This window comes from Ranitomeya imitator, chromosome 6, assembly GCF_032444005.1.
Source record: "Ranitomeya imitator isolate aRanImi1 chromosome 6, aRanImi1.pri, whole genome shotgun sequence".
NCBI lineage: Eukaryota > Metazoa > Chordata > Amphibia > Anura > Dendrobatidae > Ranitomeya > Ranitomeya imitator.
This window is the reverse complement of record NC_091287.1, coordinates 566,710,898-566,729,316: the sequence shown is the minus strand read 5'-3', so window position 1 is coordinate 566,729,316 and position 18,419 is coordinate 566,710,898. Positions and strand designations below refer to the sequence as shown.

The 18,419-nt window shown below is 48.0% G+C and overlaps 1 protein-coding gene across 1 annotated transcript in view; it reads left to right on the top strand.

The window, feature by feature from the left end:
• Window positions 1-4,270, top strand: part of LOC138643220 (cytochrome P450 2C20-like) — a 253,161-nt gene extending 248,891 nt beyond the window's left edge. Inside the window, exon 10 of the mRNA XM_069732081.1 lies at window positions 3,725-4,270. Coding sequence (XP_069588182.1) covers window positions 3,725-3,918 — 194 coding nt within the window. The 3' untranslated portion in view covers window positions 3,919-4,270. The remainder of the gene's footprint in view (window positions 1-3,724) is intronic.
• Window positions 4,271-18,419: the final 14,149 nt, after the last annotated feature.

Here is an 18,419-nt window from a genome sequence, read left to right as displayed (position 1 = left end):
GAGATAGGGTCGAAACAGGGGTGGCAGTGGACAAAGTTGCTGCAGCCACGCTAGCAACCTGAACAGCTACTGCGGTAACATCAACAGCTGAAGTTGTGCGCTCCAGAGCCGCCAACCTACCCTCCAGCTTCTGGATGTACCGCAAGGATTGCTGTCTGTCCGTCGTTACTAGCCAGACCCAAGCGCTAGTGTAATGTTAGGGATAGCGGAGCGCACAAAATAATTAGAGAGAAGGTATGAGGTGCGTTCGCAGCCCGGGGTCCACCGTGCAGAGATGGAACGTGCTGCTAAGTAATGACGGACTATATGGCAGTACAATATGGATACACACATGGGCTAACTTCACCCTGTATAAAGGAAGCAAACCCTGTTGCGTCACAGGGCCGTGGTACCACACATAGAGCGCAAGCAAGGAATCACAGAACTCTATCCCAGGACTGTTATGATCCGGTGACCTTGGAGCTGCATGAGAACTTTCACTGGAGAAAGTGGCCACTATACTGACCGCAAACCTGAACTTAACACCGCAACTAGAAGTAGCCGTGGAGTGTACCTAACACACCTAGACACCTCGTCACAGCCGGAGGACTAAATACCCCTAAAGATGGAAATCGGAATACTGTCTTGCCTCAGAGAAAATCCCCAAAGGATAGACAGCCCCCCACAAATATTGGCGGTGAGTCGGAGAGGAAAAAACAAGCACAGGCAGAAAAAACAGGATTTAGCACAGGAGGCCACTCTAGCTAGATAGGACAGGATAGGACAGAGTTCTGTGCGGTCAGTATTAAAACCCTTCAAAAAATCCACAGCAGAATATACAAAAAACTTCCTACATCTAACTAAAGAGCGTATATCTGCAACTCCAGTGAAACCAACCAGACTGAGAAAACACAGACACAGTCTAATCTGGACAAAAGAAAAACAAATGAACAGTACTGAAAATAAGCACACTGCATGTGTGCCACAGGAAAAGAAACGGACACTTATCTTTGCTGAACTCGCAGATAAGCAGGAGAGGCCAGGCAGAGATCTGTTATGAACAGGTGATTCAGAACCACAATGGACCTAGTGGTTAAGAGCACACAAAGTGACCTGATAGTTACTAACATAGGACGAGCTGTGAGACGTGGGAACTCTGCTGACCGCAATCCCTAATCCTATCATACCACACTAAAGGTAGCCGTGGAGCGCTCCTGACCAGACCTAGGCGCCTCGGCACAGCCTGAGAAACTAGCTAGCCCTGAAGATAGAAAAGTAAGCCTACCTTGCGTCAGAGAAATTCCCCAAAGGAAAAGGCAGCCCCCCACATATAATGACTGTGAGTAAAGATGAAAATACAAACACAGAGATGAAATAGATTTTAGCAAAGTGAGGCCCGACTTACTGAATAGACCGAGGATAGGAAAGATAGCTTTGCGGTCAGCACAAAAACCTACAAACAACCACGCAGAGGGGGCAAAAAGACCCTCCGCACCGACTTGCTTCCAGCAAGCAAGAAAAACCAATAAAGCAAGCTGGACAGAAAATATAGCAAACAAAAGTAACACAAGCAAAACTTAGCTTATGCAGGGCAGACAGGCCACAAGAACGATCCAGGAGAGAGCAAGACCAATACTGGAACATTGACTGGAGGCCAGGAACAAAGAACTAGGTGGAGTTAAATAGAGCAGCACCTAACGACTTAACCTCGTCACCTGAGGAAGGAAACTCAGAAGCCGCAGCCCCACTCACATCCACCAGAGGAAGCTCATAGACAGAACCAGCCGAAGTACCACTCATGACCACAGGAGGGAGCTTGACCACAGAATTCACAACAGAGATCCAACACTTCCAGAGAAACATTGACAACTGGCAAGGGCTAAAGGATCCTGCACACCTAAATATCCCAGTAAGAATTGTAATTATCCGATACACCTGGCCAGGACTGCGAGTCAGAGACAACTGCATTCCCACCAACAACCACTGGAGGGAACCCAAGATCAGAATTCACAACAAGGACACAGGATTAGAGTTCGTGTAGACCTCTTGCACTCAACACCACAATTGGGGTATCAGAGTAATTGAGAAAGTAACTTAAATGCACAAGAGTGCGTGCTGCGCCACACTGGCGGACGCCACTAACCACCCAGACTTGGGTCAGGAAAGCGCTCTTTTAGCGCATGGTGCCACACTGGCAGTCACAGCAATTAGACGCTGTTTCGTGTGTTATTGTGCTGATAGCTCAGCCAGGCGCTATATAGTAGTCATACACAAGGGAGGGGATGATTAAAGAATGACTTGCACTCATGAACACACACACGTTTTCAAATGTACACTAGCGCATGGCCGAGTGGCAGTGCTACAAGACCTTCCAGATGGACCAATAGGAGCCGCAACAGGACCTGAGCATGTGACCTCCGACCTCCAATGGGAGGTCATCCCATGGGCATGCTCAGTATGAGAAAAGCAAGACTTAGCCCCAGAAAGACCTGCTCGCTACTGATCACTGCTGGCTACAAAGACAGAGCCTGGAAGGGCAGTAATAACCAGTCATCCAGTATCAGCCTGAGCTAGATGCTGGGACCAACGTCTCTACTGAGCAGGCTCCACCGTGGCTGGAGAAGAATGGGAGACCGCAGCGCAGATGGTTTGAGATTCCCCCTGTTCAGAGGTGGGAACTCGATACCTAATACTCTTTGCCAAAATTGTTTTATGAGGCCCTGCTCCACGTCTCTTCCAAGGGTTATTGGGGTGCTTCCAAGTTTGGGCCAGCACAAGCATTCACTGAATATGCAAACAGTATGGGAGACCCACACCCTTTTGGGCCTTCGCCCTTTGTTGGGACCCCCAGTATGGAGTGGGCTGCTTTCCCATGGAACCTTCCATTCCCTGGTACCTCTCGACCAGTCCAACCAGTTCATCAGCATTACGAGGATGACCCTGGGCAACCCAACTCTGTACGGGTATCAGCAGGGAGTGCACAAACCGGTCCATCAGCACTTATTCTACCATCTGCACAGGCATAGAGGACTCTGGCTGCAGCCACTTCTGGACCAGGTGAATCAGGTCAAACATTTGGGAGCACGATGGTTTGTGATACGCCCAACGGTGGCTATTTATTGCTTGCGTTGAGAAACACGTGATGGTGTCTCTGCGGTTTTTCTACATGCAATTGCATATTTCCCATAAGGGATGGGGGCAGTGTTCTGGATCACTGCGTTGAGAAACACGTGACAGTGTCTCCGCGGTGTTGGATGTTTTGATCTCCCCGAGGTCATTCATCCTTATGTTTATAGTCCTTTTACTAGGCACTGCTCCTAATAGCCAGTTTCCTACTCTACACTGATGAGGGGCAAATACCCCGAAACAGCTGTCTGTGGATGGATACCATGTTTTGGCATAGATGGTTTTCCTTTATGGATGCTGCCCTTCCCGTGGTTGTTCCTTCCCGGTGAAAGACCTGGCTATTTATTGCTTGCGTTGAGAAACACGTGATGGTGTCTCCGCGGCTTTTCTACATGCACTGACCTACTGACTGACAGCCATGTCGGCACTGATACACTACAGAGACGGCTATCAGTCAATGTGCCTCAGCGTGCTTACAGCCACTCACTAAGTAAGGAGCAGTGACAGAAGCCGCATTGGCACGCTTCTATGACTGAAAGCTGGAAGCTGCCGGAAGGAATGAAATTCATTATAGTATAAGATAATTCCTTATTATATGTGTTTTTATCTTGTCTTCTAGGGAAGCGTGTTTGTCTTGGTGAGAACCTGGCCCGCATGGAGCTCTTCCTGCTCTTCTCCGCTTTGCTCCAGAAATTCACCTTCACTCTCCCCCCGGGGACAGAACGTCAGGACTTGAAATATCTGAACCTTAACAAGCCGAAGATCATAGCATCAGCCCAGATATGTGCCGTGCCTCGTGCCTTGTCCAAGTGACCGACTGCCATCCAGCTGCTCAATATGGATGAGAATATAAGAAAATAATCCAGAACATGTGACAAAAAGACTCTTATGAGAAACAAAAAATAGAATTAGAGTTGGCAGGGGAAATTTGAGAAAACCTTCATTTTTTCACATTGTGTCAAATTTATTGGCAGAATTTTAGTAAATTTCTGAAAAATCACAAAAATGGAGGAATATAATAGATAATAACTAACCTATTCGCTTATTGATGTTTTTCGCCTGTTTTTCACCTATAATAAACAAGACAATTCTCCTACTTTTGACAAGTGCAAATAAAACCTAAACTACAAAATAAAAGTAATAAACTTCTGCATCTGATAAATCAGCATGGTGCAACAGGACTTTGTCTCATCTGTCTAGTATTTTCCCAAGGGTTTATTGATGGCATTTTGTCCTCCTTTTGTCCTTGGCTTTCTGCTTCCCATAGACAGTAATGGCTCTCGAGCTGTCCTGTGGTTATAGTCCATCTGTGTTAGGAAATGCAGAGCGTTGGATGTGTTAGAACAAATGGCGTTGTACTCGGCAGTGATTTTCTTTTCGGTGCACCGCCTGTTGGTCAGGACGTGTCTTCACCACTTTCTTTGACCCTTTTATAAGCGATTTCTTTACACACAAGGTTTCCTTTCATTGCATGCTCTCGAACACAGGCATGAGTAAGACCGATTTAGGTCGAAACGCGTAGCCTTATTTATTACAAACACCTGTTTGGTCCACCACATGTAAGGATTATCTATTTTAACCATTTGGATTATTAAAGATTTCAAGTTTTTATCGGAGCTGGAGTATCTATTTTCTGTTGGATTTGCTGTTGCTGGACGTTTGGATCAAGATGGACTCTCGTGCTCCATTACTGCTGGTCTGGTTAGTGAGCTGGCTTAGGCTTTCTAAGCCGCTTTTCGTATATATGTGCTATCACTAAATGAACCCCTGTCCAAATATGTAGATTGGCTATTGTGCCCTTTGCTCCGATCCATTCCGTCGTACGTCAGGGACACCAACTCCTTTCTCAGTCATATTCAAAATTTTACGTGGCAGCCGGGGTTCTCCCTGGCGTCCATTGATGTGGTCAATCTTTATACCAGCATTCCACAGAAGATGGAGGTTGACGCCGTACGGCGTGTCCTCAGTACTTCTGATAGGAGTCATTCCTTTATTAACTTTGTGTGTGATGGGCTTAGTTTTATACTTACCCATAACGCCTTCACTTTTATGGACACCTGGTATAGGCAGACCACTGGGACTGCCATGGGGACCCCGGCTGCATGTACGTTCGCTAATCTGTATTTAGTGGTTTTTGAAGAGGATTACGTTTATTCTGATAAAAACATTTTTCTTAAGCATATCAAACTTATTTTGAGATATGTGGACGATGTGTTCCTGGTGTGGGACGGTGCGGAGGAGGAGTTTAGGTGTTTTGTAGACTATCTTAACAGGTCCAACACGATGGGTATGTCCTTTACATCCGTGTTTGGTAGACTTAGTTTAGAGTTCCTGGACGTGTCAGTGGTGGTCCAAGAAGGGGAGGTCTGCACATATATTTTTCATAAACACTTTAATAGTTTTCACCCAACACACACCAAGCGGTCTTTACCATGTAGTCAACTTTTAAGGACACGAACGGTAAATAACACACAAAAAGCTTTTTACGCATATGTTGTACTTCGGCTTCAGGTGTTTGGGATTGGGGGTGTGGGGTGGTAGGGGTTTTCACCCTGACTCACCTATTTCTGTTAGCGTCACATCCCAGCACTATTGACCCGTGGAAGCGCTGCCGGTAGCGCGAAATAGCCGTCGTCATCCCCTGCACACCTCCTTTTCATCTGCACAACCCTGAGCCGTGAAGATGTCATTTTAACGCTGTCTTAACCCTGCTGTTGTCTTCGGTCAAAAACGACCGACCTTGAACTTCAATATTATTTAAAATATTCAAGATGCGGCTCTGAAACCCGTGGCCGACCGACCCATCCTCATTTAAGTCAATCAACCACAAGTTTCAGAACCGCATCTTGAACACCCCAAAAAATACCAAAGTTCAAAATCGGTCTCCCCAGACTGAAGACAACAGCAGGGTTAAATTAAGAACTCAGATCACGCCAGGACTGGTGAGTGCTGCCGCATTTTTTCTGTGTTCTAGTGCATGTCTTGATTTTTGTTTTTCTAATGCGAGCACCCCTGTGATGCTGCCAGGCTCCTCACTTCACCCCGTACAGGCTGCGGCTAACTCTGGAGTTTACAGCTGTGCGGCTCTTTTTCTCTTTTTTGGTTGATTTACATACAACTTGAGGCTGCCGGACAGGCCCGCATTCTCCATCAAAATGTTATGGCAAGCTTGAAAAAGTTCTCATATCTCAGGACTACAAATGGTAGAAAAAAGTTTATTTAGAAATTAAGTTTCATTAAAGGAATAAGAAGGAATCAAAGGAATGAAAAAAAACCCTGAAACCGTGAAAATTCTGCAGCATGGCAGTGAGCAGAGATCTCACTGTGAAACCAGAATCTTTAACTTTTAAGCAAAATTTCTCGCCAAATGAGAAATAACATGAGTGTGTTCTCATTAGAAAATAAAAGAACTCCCACTAATTAAATTTATATGAATTATGATGCCTAGTCTAAACTCAACATGGCATTATTTTTGGACTGCTTTGCAAGTTGCAAGCTGCTAGACAAGTAGAAGACCTGCAGATAAGTCTCGTGTTTATCTCTGCTTCAAAACTATCCTGGCTCACCTGCTGAGCAAGTTTCACTAAGGCCGGGTTCACATTGGCGTTTCTGTGCGCAGCGTATGATCCTCATACATCTGCATGCATACATATCTTTAACATGGTGTACGCAGGAACATGCTTTTGCATGCGGATCTGTATGCATGCGTCATTTCGCGGTGTGCGACAGTGTCCGACGAACGCACCATGTTGTATTTTTTGAGGCGTCAAATTTTGTGCAATCATGCGGATGAGTGTAAAAAAAACGCATTATGGGAACGCTTTTTGTTACGGAAGTATATGTGTACCCGTGCATTCGATACGCATGTGTAGCACACCAGGGTCCTGGTTGTTTCCGTGGCATTACTTTACTCACAGGGAGAGAGATGCCACACTTGGAAGCAAAGGAAGATCTTTCACCAGGTAAACACATACATGTTCACACTCCTGGCCAGAAGGGGGGGCTCTAAACCTGGATTAAGGGGAACTTCCCTATTGATAAATTCTGGTCTGGAGGGAAAGTTAGTTGCTGAGAGGACAGTGAAGCTGGAAATATGCTAAGTGGGAGCTCCCTGTCAGAGGGGTTTAGAGAGAGAGATTGCCAGAAGGGAGCTTGTCGAGGAACATAAGCTAGGCGGAGCTGGTAGGAAAGGAGTATAGCTGAGCAGATGTGGGAGTCTGCAGCTCCTGACAGAAGCAGAGACTACCCTCTTCCAACAACTGCTCCTCCTGGGTAGTCTAGGCAGCACAGTACGCACCAGAAAGTGGCACCTGAGTCTCATCATCAGATGCGTACTGAGGTGTATATAGGCACTGGCCCACCTGCCTCTTCAGATTCAGAGAGATAAAGCTGTTGGGCATCACTGCACACTGCCTGTTCTTCAATTTCTCGAATGCTGCTTGGCTGGCCCCCTCTTTCCAAGCCAAGAGATTCAGAGAATAGAAGTAGAGATGGCTCCTGTCCAGGGCACTCTGATTCCCTGGGCAATTTGGCAGGTGGTGAAGAGACAGATGGGTGTTCTTCAGTGCTCTGTGCCTGAGAGGATCTGGCACTAATTGAAGTCGATGTGTTAGCTGCCATCCATTCAACAACAGCTTCAATTTGGTCCTCCCGCAGCATTGGGTTATGGCGAGCTCCTACAAAGCTGCGCATAAAGGACTGTTCCCTGGTAAAACTGGGGGATGCTGAGTCACTGGTGCCCGCAGCAGCCATAGAATCCCTACGCCCTCTCCCTGCAGAAACTCCACGACCACGTGCCTTACTCCCTGCCTTCTTCATCTTGGTAGACTGATAAAGATAGGCAGAAAAGTACTATGGGCTTAGTGTGCTTATTCCTGAACAGCTGCTAACAGGTATAAGAAACACTCATTTTATAAAGTTTGGATTAGACTTTAATATGAGCTAATGTGGCCTACACAACTGTAAACTGGAGTGTTTGGTGAACTTTATTAACTTTGTGTTTGTTTCACAAAAAGACACTGGATGTGCGCAAAGATGTAAAACCGATAGTATCACAAACTTTTTGTAGCTATTACAATACAGGAAGGTAACCTACAACGCAATCGATGAGGCTCCAAAAATTAGGCTAATACTAATCTGGCTGGGGCTGCAGGGCACAAGGCTGCAGAAAGGCTCCTCTATGTACTTCTATATAGTGTTTGCAACCAATCTAGCTGGATACGGATGGAACAACAACACTAATAGAAAAATGAGCTGCACTAATGAAGAAAAGGACAAAGTACGAGGCAGTGACGCACGTTGAGCAGACTACAACCAGATGTGGCTGCAGAACACAGTATCGTGTGAGTTGCATGCACACACACAGACCTCGCAGACAGCCATGAACGGCGCTGCAAGGCTGCAGAAAAGCTCCTCTATCTACTCCTATATAGTGTTTGCACGCAATCTAGCTGGATACGGATGGAACAAAAACACTATTAGGAGAAATCAGGAAAAATGAACTGCACTAATCAAAAAAAGGACAATGCATGAGGCAGTGACGCATGCTGAGCAGACTACAACCAGATGTGGCTGCAGAACACAATACCGCGTGAGCTGCACTCACACACACAGACCTCGCAGACAGCCGTGAACGGCGCTGCAAGGCTGCAGAAAATCTCCTCTATCTACTCATATATAGTGTTTGCACGCAATCTAGCTGGATACGGATGGAAACACAGTAATAGGAGAAATATGAAAAAATGTGCAGCAGCACTAATACAAAAAAGGACAATGTAACAGTATGAGGCAGTGACGCACGCTGAGCGGACTACAACCAGATGTGGCTGCAGAACACACTGCAGCGTGAGCTGCTCTCACACACAGAGACCTTGCAGACAGCCGTGAACAGCGCTGCAAGGCAAAAAAAACTTTTTCACACAGAGGTTGCTACAGTAGTTTGGTTAAACCACAATGAAGCAAATCGCTATCTCTAAACTGGCCCTCAGTCAGAACTGTTATGAGAGGCAATTCAGTATCACAATGGACATGGAGGTCAGAGCACATACAGTGATCTGACAATAACCCAAAATCATAGAACGAGCCCTGAGACGTGGGAACTCTGCAGACCGCAATCCCTAATCCTCTCCAAACAACACTAGAGGCAGCCGTGGATTGCGCCTAACTCTGCCTATGCAACTCGGCACAGCCTGAGAAACTAACTAGCCTGAAGATAGAAAATAAGCCTACCTTGCCTCAGAGAAATACCCCAAAGGAAAAGGCAGCCCCCCATATATAATGACTGTGAGTTAAGATGAAAAGACAAACGTAGGGATGAAATAGATTCAGCAAAGTGAGGCCCGACTTTCTTAACAGAGCGAGGATAGGAAAGATAACTTTGCGGTCTACACAAAACCCTAAAGAAAACCACGCAAAGGGGGCAAAAAGACCCTCCGTACCGAACTAATGGCACGGAGGTACACCCTTTGCGTCCCAGAGCTTCCAGCAAAACAATTAGACAAGCTGGACAGAAAAAATAGCAAACAAATAGCAAAGAAGAACTTAGCTATGCAGAGCAGCAGGCCACAGGAATGATCCAGGGAAAAACAAGTCCAACACTGGAACATTGACAGGAAGCCAGGATCAAAGCATTAGGTGGAGTTAAGTAGAGAAGCACCTAACGACCTCACCAGAACACCTGAGGTAGGAAACTCAGAAGCCGCAGTACCACTTTCCTCCACAAACGGAAGTTCCCAGAGAGAATCAGCCGAAGTACCACTTGTGACCACAGGAGGGAGCTCTGCCACAGAATTCACAACAGTACCCCCCCTTGAGGAGGGGTCACCGAACCCTCACCAGAGCCCCCAGGCCGACCAGGATGAGCCACATGAAAAGCACGAACAAGATCGGGAGCATGGACATCAGAGGCAAAAACCCAGGAATTATCTTCCTGAGCATAACCCTTCCATTTAACCAGATACTGGAGTTTCCGTCTAGAAACACGAGAATCCAAAATCTTCTCCACAATATACTCCAATTCCACCTCCACCAAAACCGGGGCAGGAGGGTCAAAAGATGGAACCATAGGTGCCACGTATCTCCGCAACAATGACCTATGGAATACGTTATGTATGGAAAAAGAATCTGGGAGGGTCAGACGAAAAGACACAGGATTAAGAACCTCAGAAATCCTATACGGACCAATGAAACGAGGTTTAAACTTAGGAGAGGAAACCTTCATAGGAATATGACGAGAAGATAACCAAACCAGATCCCCAACACGAAGTCGGGGACCCACACAGCGTCTGCGATTAGCGAATCGTTGAGCCTTCTCCTGGGACAAGGTCAAATTGTCCACTACATGAGTCCAAATCTGCTGCAACCTGTCCACCACAGTGTCCACACCAGGACAGTCCGAAGACTCAACCTGTCCTGAAGAGAAATGAGGATGGAACCCAGAATTGCAGAAAAATGGCGAAACCAAGGTAGCCGAGCTGGCCCGATTATTAAGGGCGAACTCAGCCAAAGGCAAAAAGGACACCCAGTCATCCTGATCGGCAGAAACAAAGCATCTCAGATAAGTTTCCAAGGTCTGATTGGTTCGTTCGGTCTGGCCATTAGTCTGAGGATGGAAAGCCAAGGAAAAAGACAAGTCAATGCCCATCCTACCACAAAAGGCCCGCCAAAACCTCGAAACAAACTGGGAACCTCTGTCAGAAACGATATTCTCTGGAATGCCATGTAAACGAACCACATGCTGGAAGAACAATGGCACCAAATCAGAGGAAGGCAATTTAGACAAGGGTACCACATGGACCATCTTAGAAAAGCGATCACAGACCACCCAAATGACTGACATCTTTTGAGAAATGGGAAGATCTGAAATAAAATCCATAGAGATATGTGTCCAAGGCCTCTTCGGGACCGGCAAGGGCAAAAGCAACCCACTGGCACGAGAACAGCAGGGCTTAGCCCGAGCACAAATCCCACAGGACTGCACAAAAGTACCCACATCCCGCGACAGAGATGGCCACCAAAAGGATCTAGCCACTAACTCTCTGGTACCAAAGATTCCAGGATGACCAGCCAACACCGAACAATGAACCTCAGAGATAACTTTATTTGTCCACCTATCAGGGACAAACAGTTTCTCCGCTGGACAACGATCAGGTTTATTAGCCTGAAATTTTTGCAGCACCCGCCGCAAATCAGGGGAGATGGCAGACACAATTACTCCTTCCTTGAGGATACCCGCCGGCTCAGACAAACCCGGAGAGTCGGGCACAAAACTCCTAGACAGAGCATCCGCCTTCACATTTTTAGAGCCCGGAAGGTACGAAATCACAAAGTCAAAACGGGCAAAAAACAGCGACCAACGAGCCTGTCTAGGATTCAAACGCTTAGCAGACTCGAGATAAGTCAAGTTCTTATGATCAGTCAATACCACCACGCGATGCTTAGCTCCTTCAAGCCAATGACGCCACTCCTCGAATGCCCACTTCATGGCCAGCAACTCTCGGTTGCCCACATCATAATTTCGCTCAGCAGGCGAAAACTTCCTGGAAAAAAAAGCGCATAGTTTCATCACTGAGCAATCAGAACCTCTCTGCGACAAAACAGCCCCTGCTCCAATCTCAGAAGCATCAACCTCGACCTGGAACGGAAGAGAAACATCTGGCTGACACAACACAGGGGCAGAAGAAAAACGACGCTTCAACTCCTGAAAAGCCTCCACAGCAGCAGAAGACCAATTGACCACATCAGCACCCTTCTTGGTCAAATCGGTCAATGGTTTGGCAATACTAGAAAAATTGCAGATGAAGCGACGATAAAAATTAGCAAAGCCCAGGAACTTTTGCAGACTTTTCAGAGATGTCGGCTGAGTCCAATCATGGATGGCTTGGACCTTAATAGGATCCATCTCGATAGTAGAAGGGGAAAAGATGAACCCCAAAAATGAAACCTTCTGCACACCAAAGAGACACTTTGATCCCTTCACAAACAAAGAATTAGCACGCAGGACCTGAAAAACCGTTCTGACCTGCTTCACATGAGACTCCCAATTATCCGAGGAGATCAAAATGTCATCCAAGGAGATCAAAATGTCATCCAAGTACACAATCAGGAATTTATCCAGGTACTCTCGGAAGATGTCATGCATAAAGGACTGAAACACTGATGGAGCATTGGCAAGTCCGAATGGCATCACTAGATACTCAAAATGACCCTCGGGCGTATTAAATGCAGTTTTCCATTCATCGCCTCGCCTGATTCGCACCAGATTATACGCACCACGAAGATCTATCTTGGTGAACCAACTAGCCCCCTTAATCCGAGCAAACAAATCAGATAACAATGGCAAGGGGTACTGAAATTTAACCGTGATCTTATTTAGAAGGCGGTAATCTATACAAGGTCTCAGCGAACCATCCTTCTTGGCTACAAAAAGAACCCTGCTCCTAATGGTGACGATGACGGGCAAATATGCCCCTTCTCCAGGGATTCCTTCACATAACTGCGCATAGCGGCGTGCTCAGGCACAGATAAATTAAACAGTCGACCTTTTGGGAATTTACTACCAGGAATCAAATTGATAGCTCAATCACAATCCCTATGCGGAGGTAGGGTATCGGACTTACATAGTTATTACATAGTTATTAAGGTTGAAGGAAGACTATATGTCCATCTAGTTCAACCCATAGCCTAACCTAACATGCCCTAACATGTTGATCCAGAGGAAGGCAAAAAAAAACCCATGTGGCAAAGAGTAAGCTCCACATTGGGGAAAAAAATTCCTTCCCGACTCCACATACGGCAATCAGACTAGTTCCCTGGATCAACGCCCTATCAAGGAATCTAATGTATATACCCTGTAACATTATACTTTTCCAGAAAGGTATCCAGTCCCCTCTTAAATTTAAGTAATGAATCACTCATTACAACATCATACGGCAGAGAGTTCCACAGTCTCACTGCTCTTACAGTAAAGAATCCGCGTCTGTTATTATGCTTAAACCTTTTTTCCTCCAACCGCAGAGGATGCCCCCTTGTCCCTGTTTCAGGTCTATGATTAAAAAGATCATCAGAAAGGTCTTTGTACTGTCCCCTCATATATTTATACATTAAAATAAGATCACCCCTTAGTCTTCGTTTTTCCAAACTAAATAGCCCCAAGTGTAATAACCTATCTTGGTATTGCAGACCCCCCAGTCCTCTAATAACCTTGGTCGCTCTTCTCTGCACCCGCTCCAGTTCAGCTATGTCTTTCTTATACACCGGAGACCAGAACTGTGCACAGTATTCTAAGTGTGGTCGAACTAGTGACTTGTATAGAGGTAAAATTATATTCTCCTCATGAGCATCTATGCCTCTTTTAATGCATCCCATTATTTTATTTGCCTTTGTAGCAGCTGCCTGACACTGGCCACTGAATATGAGTTTGTCATCCACCCATACACCCAGGTCTTTTTCATTGACGGTTTTGCCCAGAGTTTTAGAATTAAGCACATAATTATACATCTTATTACTTCTACCCAAGTGCATGACCTTACATTTATCCCCATTAAAGCTCATTTGCCATTTATCAGCCCAAGCTTCTAGTTTACATAAATCATCCTGTAATATAAAATTGTCCTCCTCTGTATTGATTACCCTGCAGAGTTTAGTGTCATCTGCAAATATTGAAATTCTACTCTGAATGCCCCCTACAAGGTCATTAATAAATATGTTAAAAAGAAGAGGGCCCAATACTGACCCCTGTGGTACCCCACTGCTAACCGCTACCCAGTCCGAGTGTGCTCCATTAATAACCACCCTTTGTTTCCTATCCCTGAGCCAGCTCTCAACCCACTTGCACATATTTTCCCCTATCCCCATTATTCTCATTTTATGTATCATTCCCCTATCCCCATTATTCTCATTTTGTGTGGAGGTGGTGATGGCGAACTCAGTCGAGGGGTTCAAGAGAGGCCTGGATGTCTTCCTGGAGCAGAACAATATTGTATCATACAATTATTAGGTTCTGTAGAAGGACGTAGATCTGGGTATTTATTATGATGGAATATAGGCTGAACTGGATGGACAAATGTCTTTTTTCGGCCTTACTAACTATGTTACTATGTTACTATGTTACTATGTATCAACCTTTTGTGTGGCACCGTATCAAAAGCTTTTGAAAAGTCCATATACACTACATCCACTGGGTTCCCTTGGTCCAATCCGGAACTTACCTCTTCATAGAAACTGATCAAATTAGTCTGACATGAACGGTCCCTAGTAAACCCGTGCTGATACTGGGATACTGGGATACTTGGGCTCATCAAATACATCCCGGTAATCAGACAAGAACTCTGGAACCTCAGAAGGGGTGGATGACGAAATTGACAGAAATGGAACATCACCATGTACCCCCTGACAACCCCAGCTGGACAACGACATGGATTTCCAATCTAATACTGGATTATGGGCTTGTAGCCATGGCAACCCCAACACGACCACATCATGCAGATTATGCAATACCAGAAAGCGAATAACCTCCTGATGTGCAGGAGCCATGCACATGGTCAGCTGGGTCCAGTATTGAGGCTTATTCTTGGCCAAAGGCGTAGCATCAATTCCTCTCAAGGGAGTAGGACACTGCAAGGGCTCCAAGAAAAACCCACAACGCTTAGCATATTCCAAGTCCATCAAATTCAGGGCAGCGCCTGAGTCCACAAATGCCATGACAGAATACGATGACAAAGAGCAGATCAAGGTAACGGACAGAAGAAATTTTGACTGTACTGTACCAATGGTGGCAGACCTAGCGAACCGCTTAGTGCGCTTAGGACAATCAGAGATAGCATGAGTGGAATCACCACAGTAGAAACACAGACCATTCAGACGTCTGTGTTCTTGCCGTTCAACTCTGGTCAAAGTCCTATCACACTGCATAGGCTCAGGTTTAAGCTCAGGTAATACCGCCAAATGGTGCACAGATTTATGCTCACGCAAGCGTCGACCGATCTGAATGGCCAAAGACATAGACTCATTCAAACCAGCAGGCATAGGAAATCCCACCATGCCATCTTTAAGGGCTTCAGAGAGACCCTTTCTGAATATAGCTGCAAGCGCAGATTCATTCCATTGAGTGAGTACAGACCACTTTCTAAATTTCTGACAATATACCTCTACTAGCTATTGAACCCGTTCTACGCCCGGGTGGCGAGCATTTATATTGGTATATGGTCTCCATCCTGGTATGTGCTGCTCCATCCTGCGCCCCCATCCTGTCATGTGCTGCTCCCATCCTGCGCCCCCGTTCTGTCATGTGCTGCTCCCATCCTGCGCCTCCATTCTGTCATTTGCTGCTCCCATCCTGTCATTTGCTGCTCCCATCCTGCGCCCGTTCTGTCATTTGCTGCTCCCATCCTGCGTCCCCGTTCTGTCATTTGCTGCTGCCATCTTGCGCCCGTTCTGTCATGTGCTACTCCCATCCTGCGCCCGTTCTGTCATTTGCTGCTCCCATCCTGCGTCCCCGTTCTGTCATTTGCTGCTGCCATCCTGCGCCCGTTCTGTCATGTGTTGCGGCCATCCTGCGCCCGTTCTGTCATGTGCTGCTGCCATCCTGCGCCCGTTCTGTCATGTGCTGCTGCCATCCTGCGCCCGTTCTGTCATGTGCTGCTGCCATCCTGCGCCCGTTCTGTCATGTGCTGCTGCCATCCTGCGCCCGTTCTGTCATGTGCTGCTGCCATCCTGCGCCCGTTCTGTCATGTGCTGCTGCCATCCTGCGCCCGTTCTGTCATGTGCTGCTGCCATCCTGCGCCCGTTCTGTCATGTGCTGCTGCCATCCTGCGCCCGTTCTGTCATGTGCTGCTGCCATCCTGCGCCCGTTCTGTCATGTGCTGCTCCCATCCTGCGCCCGTTCTGTCATGTGCTGCTGCCATCCTGCGCCCGTTCTGTCATGTGCTGCTCCCATCCTGCGCCCGTTCTGTCATGTGCTGCTGCCATCCTGCGCCCGTTCTGTCATGTGTTGCGGCCATCCTGTGCCCGTTCTGTCATGTGCTGCTGCCATCCTGCGCCCGTTCTGTCATGTGCTGCGGCCATCCTGCGCCCGTTCTGACATGTGCTGCTGCCATCCTGCGCCCGTTCTGTCATGTGCTGCTGCCATCCTGCGCCCGTTCTGTCATGTGCTGCGGCCATCCTGCGCCCGTTCTGACATGTGCTGCTGCCATCCTGCGCCCGTTCTGTCATGTGCTGCTGCCATCCTGCGCCCGTTCTGTCATGTGCTGCTCCATCCTGCGTCCCCATCCTGTCATGTGCTTCTCCCATCCTGCGCCCCCGTTCTGTCATGTGCTGCTCCCATTTTGCGCCCCCGTTCTGTCATGTGCTGCTCCCATCCTGCTCCCCCGTTCTGTCATGTGCTGCTCCCATCCTGCTCCCCCGTTCTGTCATGTGCTGCTGCCATCCTGCGCCCGTTCTGTCATGTGCTGCTGCCATCCTGCGCCCGTTCTGTCATGTGCTGCGGCCATCCTGCGCCCGTTCTGTCTTGTGCTGCGGCCATCCTGCGCCCATTCTGTCATGTGCTGCGGCCATCCTGCGCCCGTTCTGTCATGTGCTGCGGCCATCCTGCGGCCGTTCTGTCATGTGCTGCGGCCATCCTGAGCCCGTTCTGTCATGTGCTGCTGCCATCCTGCGCCCGTTCTGTCATGTGCTGCTGCCATCCTGCGCCCGTTCTGTCATGTGCTGCGGCCATCCTGCGCCCGTTCTGTCTTGTGCTGCGGCCATCCTGCGCCCGTTCTGTCATGTGCTGCGGCCATCCTGCGCCCGTTCTGTCATGTGCTGCGGCCATCCTGCGCCCGTTCTGTCATGTGCTGCTGCCATCCTGCGCCCGTTCTGTCATGTGCTGCGGCCATCCTGCGGCCGTTCTGTCATGTGCTGCGGCCATCCTGAGCCCGTTCTGTCATGTGCTGCTGCCATCCTGCGCCCGTTCTGTCATGTGCTGCTGCCATCCTGCGCCCGTTCTGTCATGTGCTGCTGCCATCCTGCGCCCGTTCTGTCATGTGCTGCTGCCATCCTGCGCCCGTTCTGTCATGTGCTGCGGCCATCCTGCGCCCGTTCTGTCATGTGCTGCTGCCATCCTGCGCCCGTTCTGTCATGTGCTGCGGCCATCCTGCACCCGTTCTGTCATGTGCTGCGGCCATCCTGCGCCCGTTCTGTCATGTGCTGCTGCCATCCTGCGCCCGTTCTGTCATGTGCTGCTCCCATCCTGCGCCACCATTGTATTATATGCCCCCCGCTCCAGTGTGTATGCCCCCGAATGCTGCTGCCATATAAAAAAAAAAAAAATACCATACTCACCTATCGTCCGGCTCCACTGCAGGTATGTCTTCAAGAAAATGGCGCCAAAAAGCGGGGACTGCGCAGGCGCCGATTCCTGCTGCCGGAATCGGCGCCTGCGCAGTCCGCGCTTTCCGGCGCCATTTTCTTGAAGACACACCTGCAGTGGAGCCGGAGAGTGTCTTCAAGAAAATGGCGCCGGAAAGCGCGGACTGCGCAGGCGCCGATTCCGGCAGCAGGAATCGGCGCCTGCGCAGTACGCGCCCTCCGGAGCTGGAAGCAGAGGAGCCGGGAGACGGAGCCGCAAGCAGCGCTGGAACCGGGAAAGGTGAGTATACTTACCCTCCCTCCTGGCGGTCCCTGACTCTCCGGTGGAGATCGCGGTATGCGTTCAGTGCTTACGCATACCGCGATCTCCTGGGAGCGTCGCTCTGTGAGGCCCAGACTGCGCCGGCGTTTGCGCTTGCGCAGTCTATAGAGGCTTCGGACAGAGTGACGCTCCCAGCGTTATATTATAGATCTCATCCTGAGCCTGACAAAGAGCCAGCAAATTTTTTTCTGCCTGATCCACTGAATTAGGCTCATCGTACAGCAATGCAAGCGCCAGGAAAAACGCATCAATATTACTCAATGCAGGATCTCCTGACGCAAGAGAAAACGCCCAGTCCTGAGGGTCGCCACGCAAAAAAGAAATGACGATCCTAACCTGTTGAACTGGGTCACCAGAGGAGCGAGGTTTCAAAGCCAGAAATAGTTTACAATTATTTTTGAAACTCAGAAATTTAGTTCTATCTCCAAAAAACAAATCTGGAACAGGAATTCTCGGTTCTAGCAAAGAATTCCGAACCACAAAATCTTGAATATTTTGAACTCTTGCCGTGAGCTGATCCACACATGAAGACAGACCTTTAATGTCCATTGCTACACCTGTGTCCTGAACCACCCAAATGTCTAGGGGAAAAAAAAGGCAAAACACAGTGCAAAGAAAAAAAAATGGTCTCAGAACTTCTTTTTTCCCT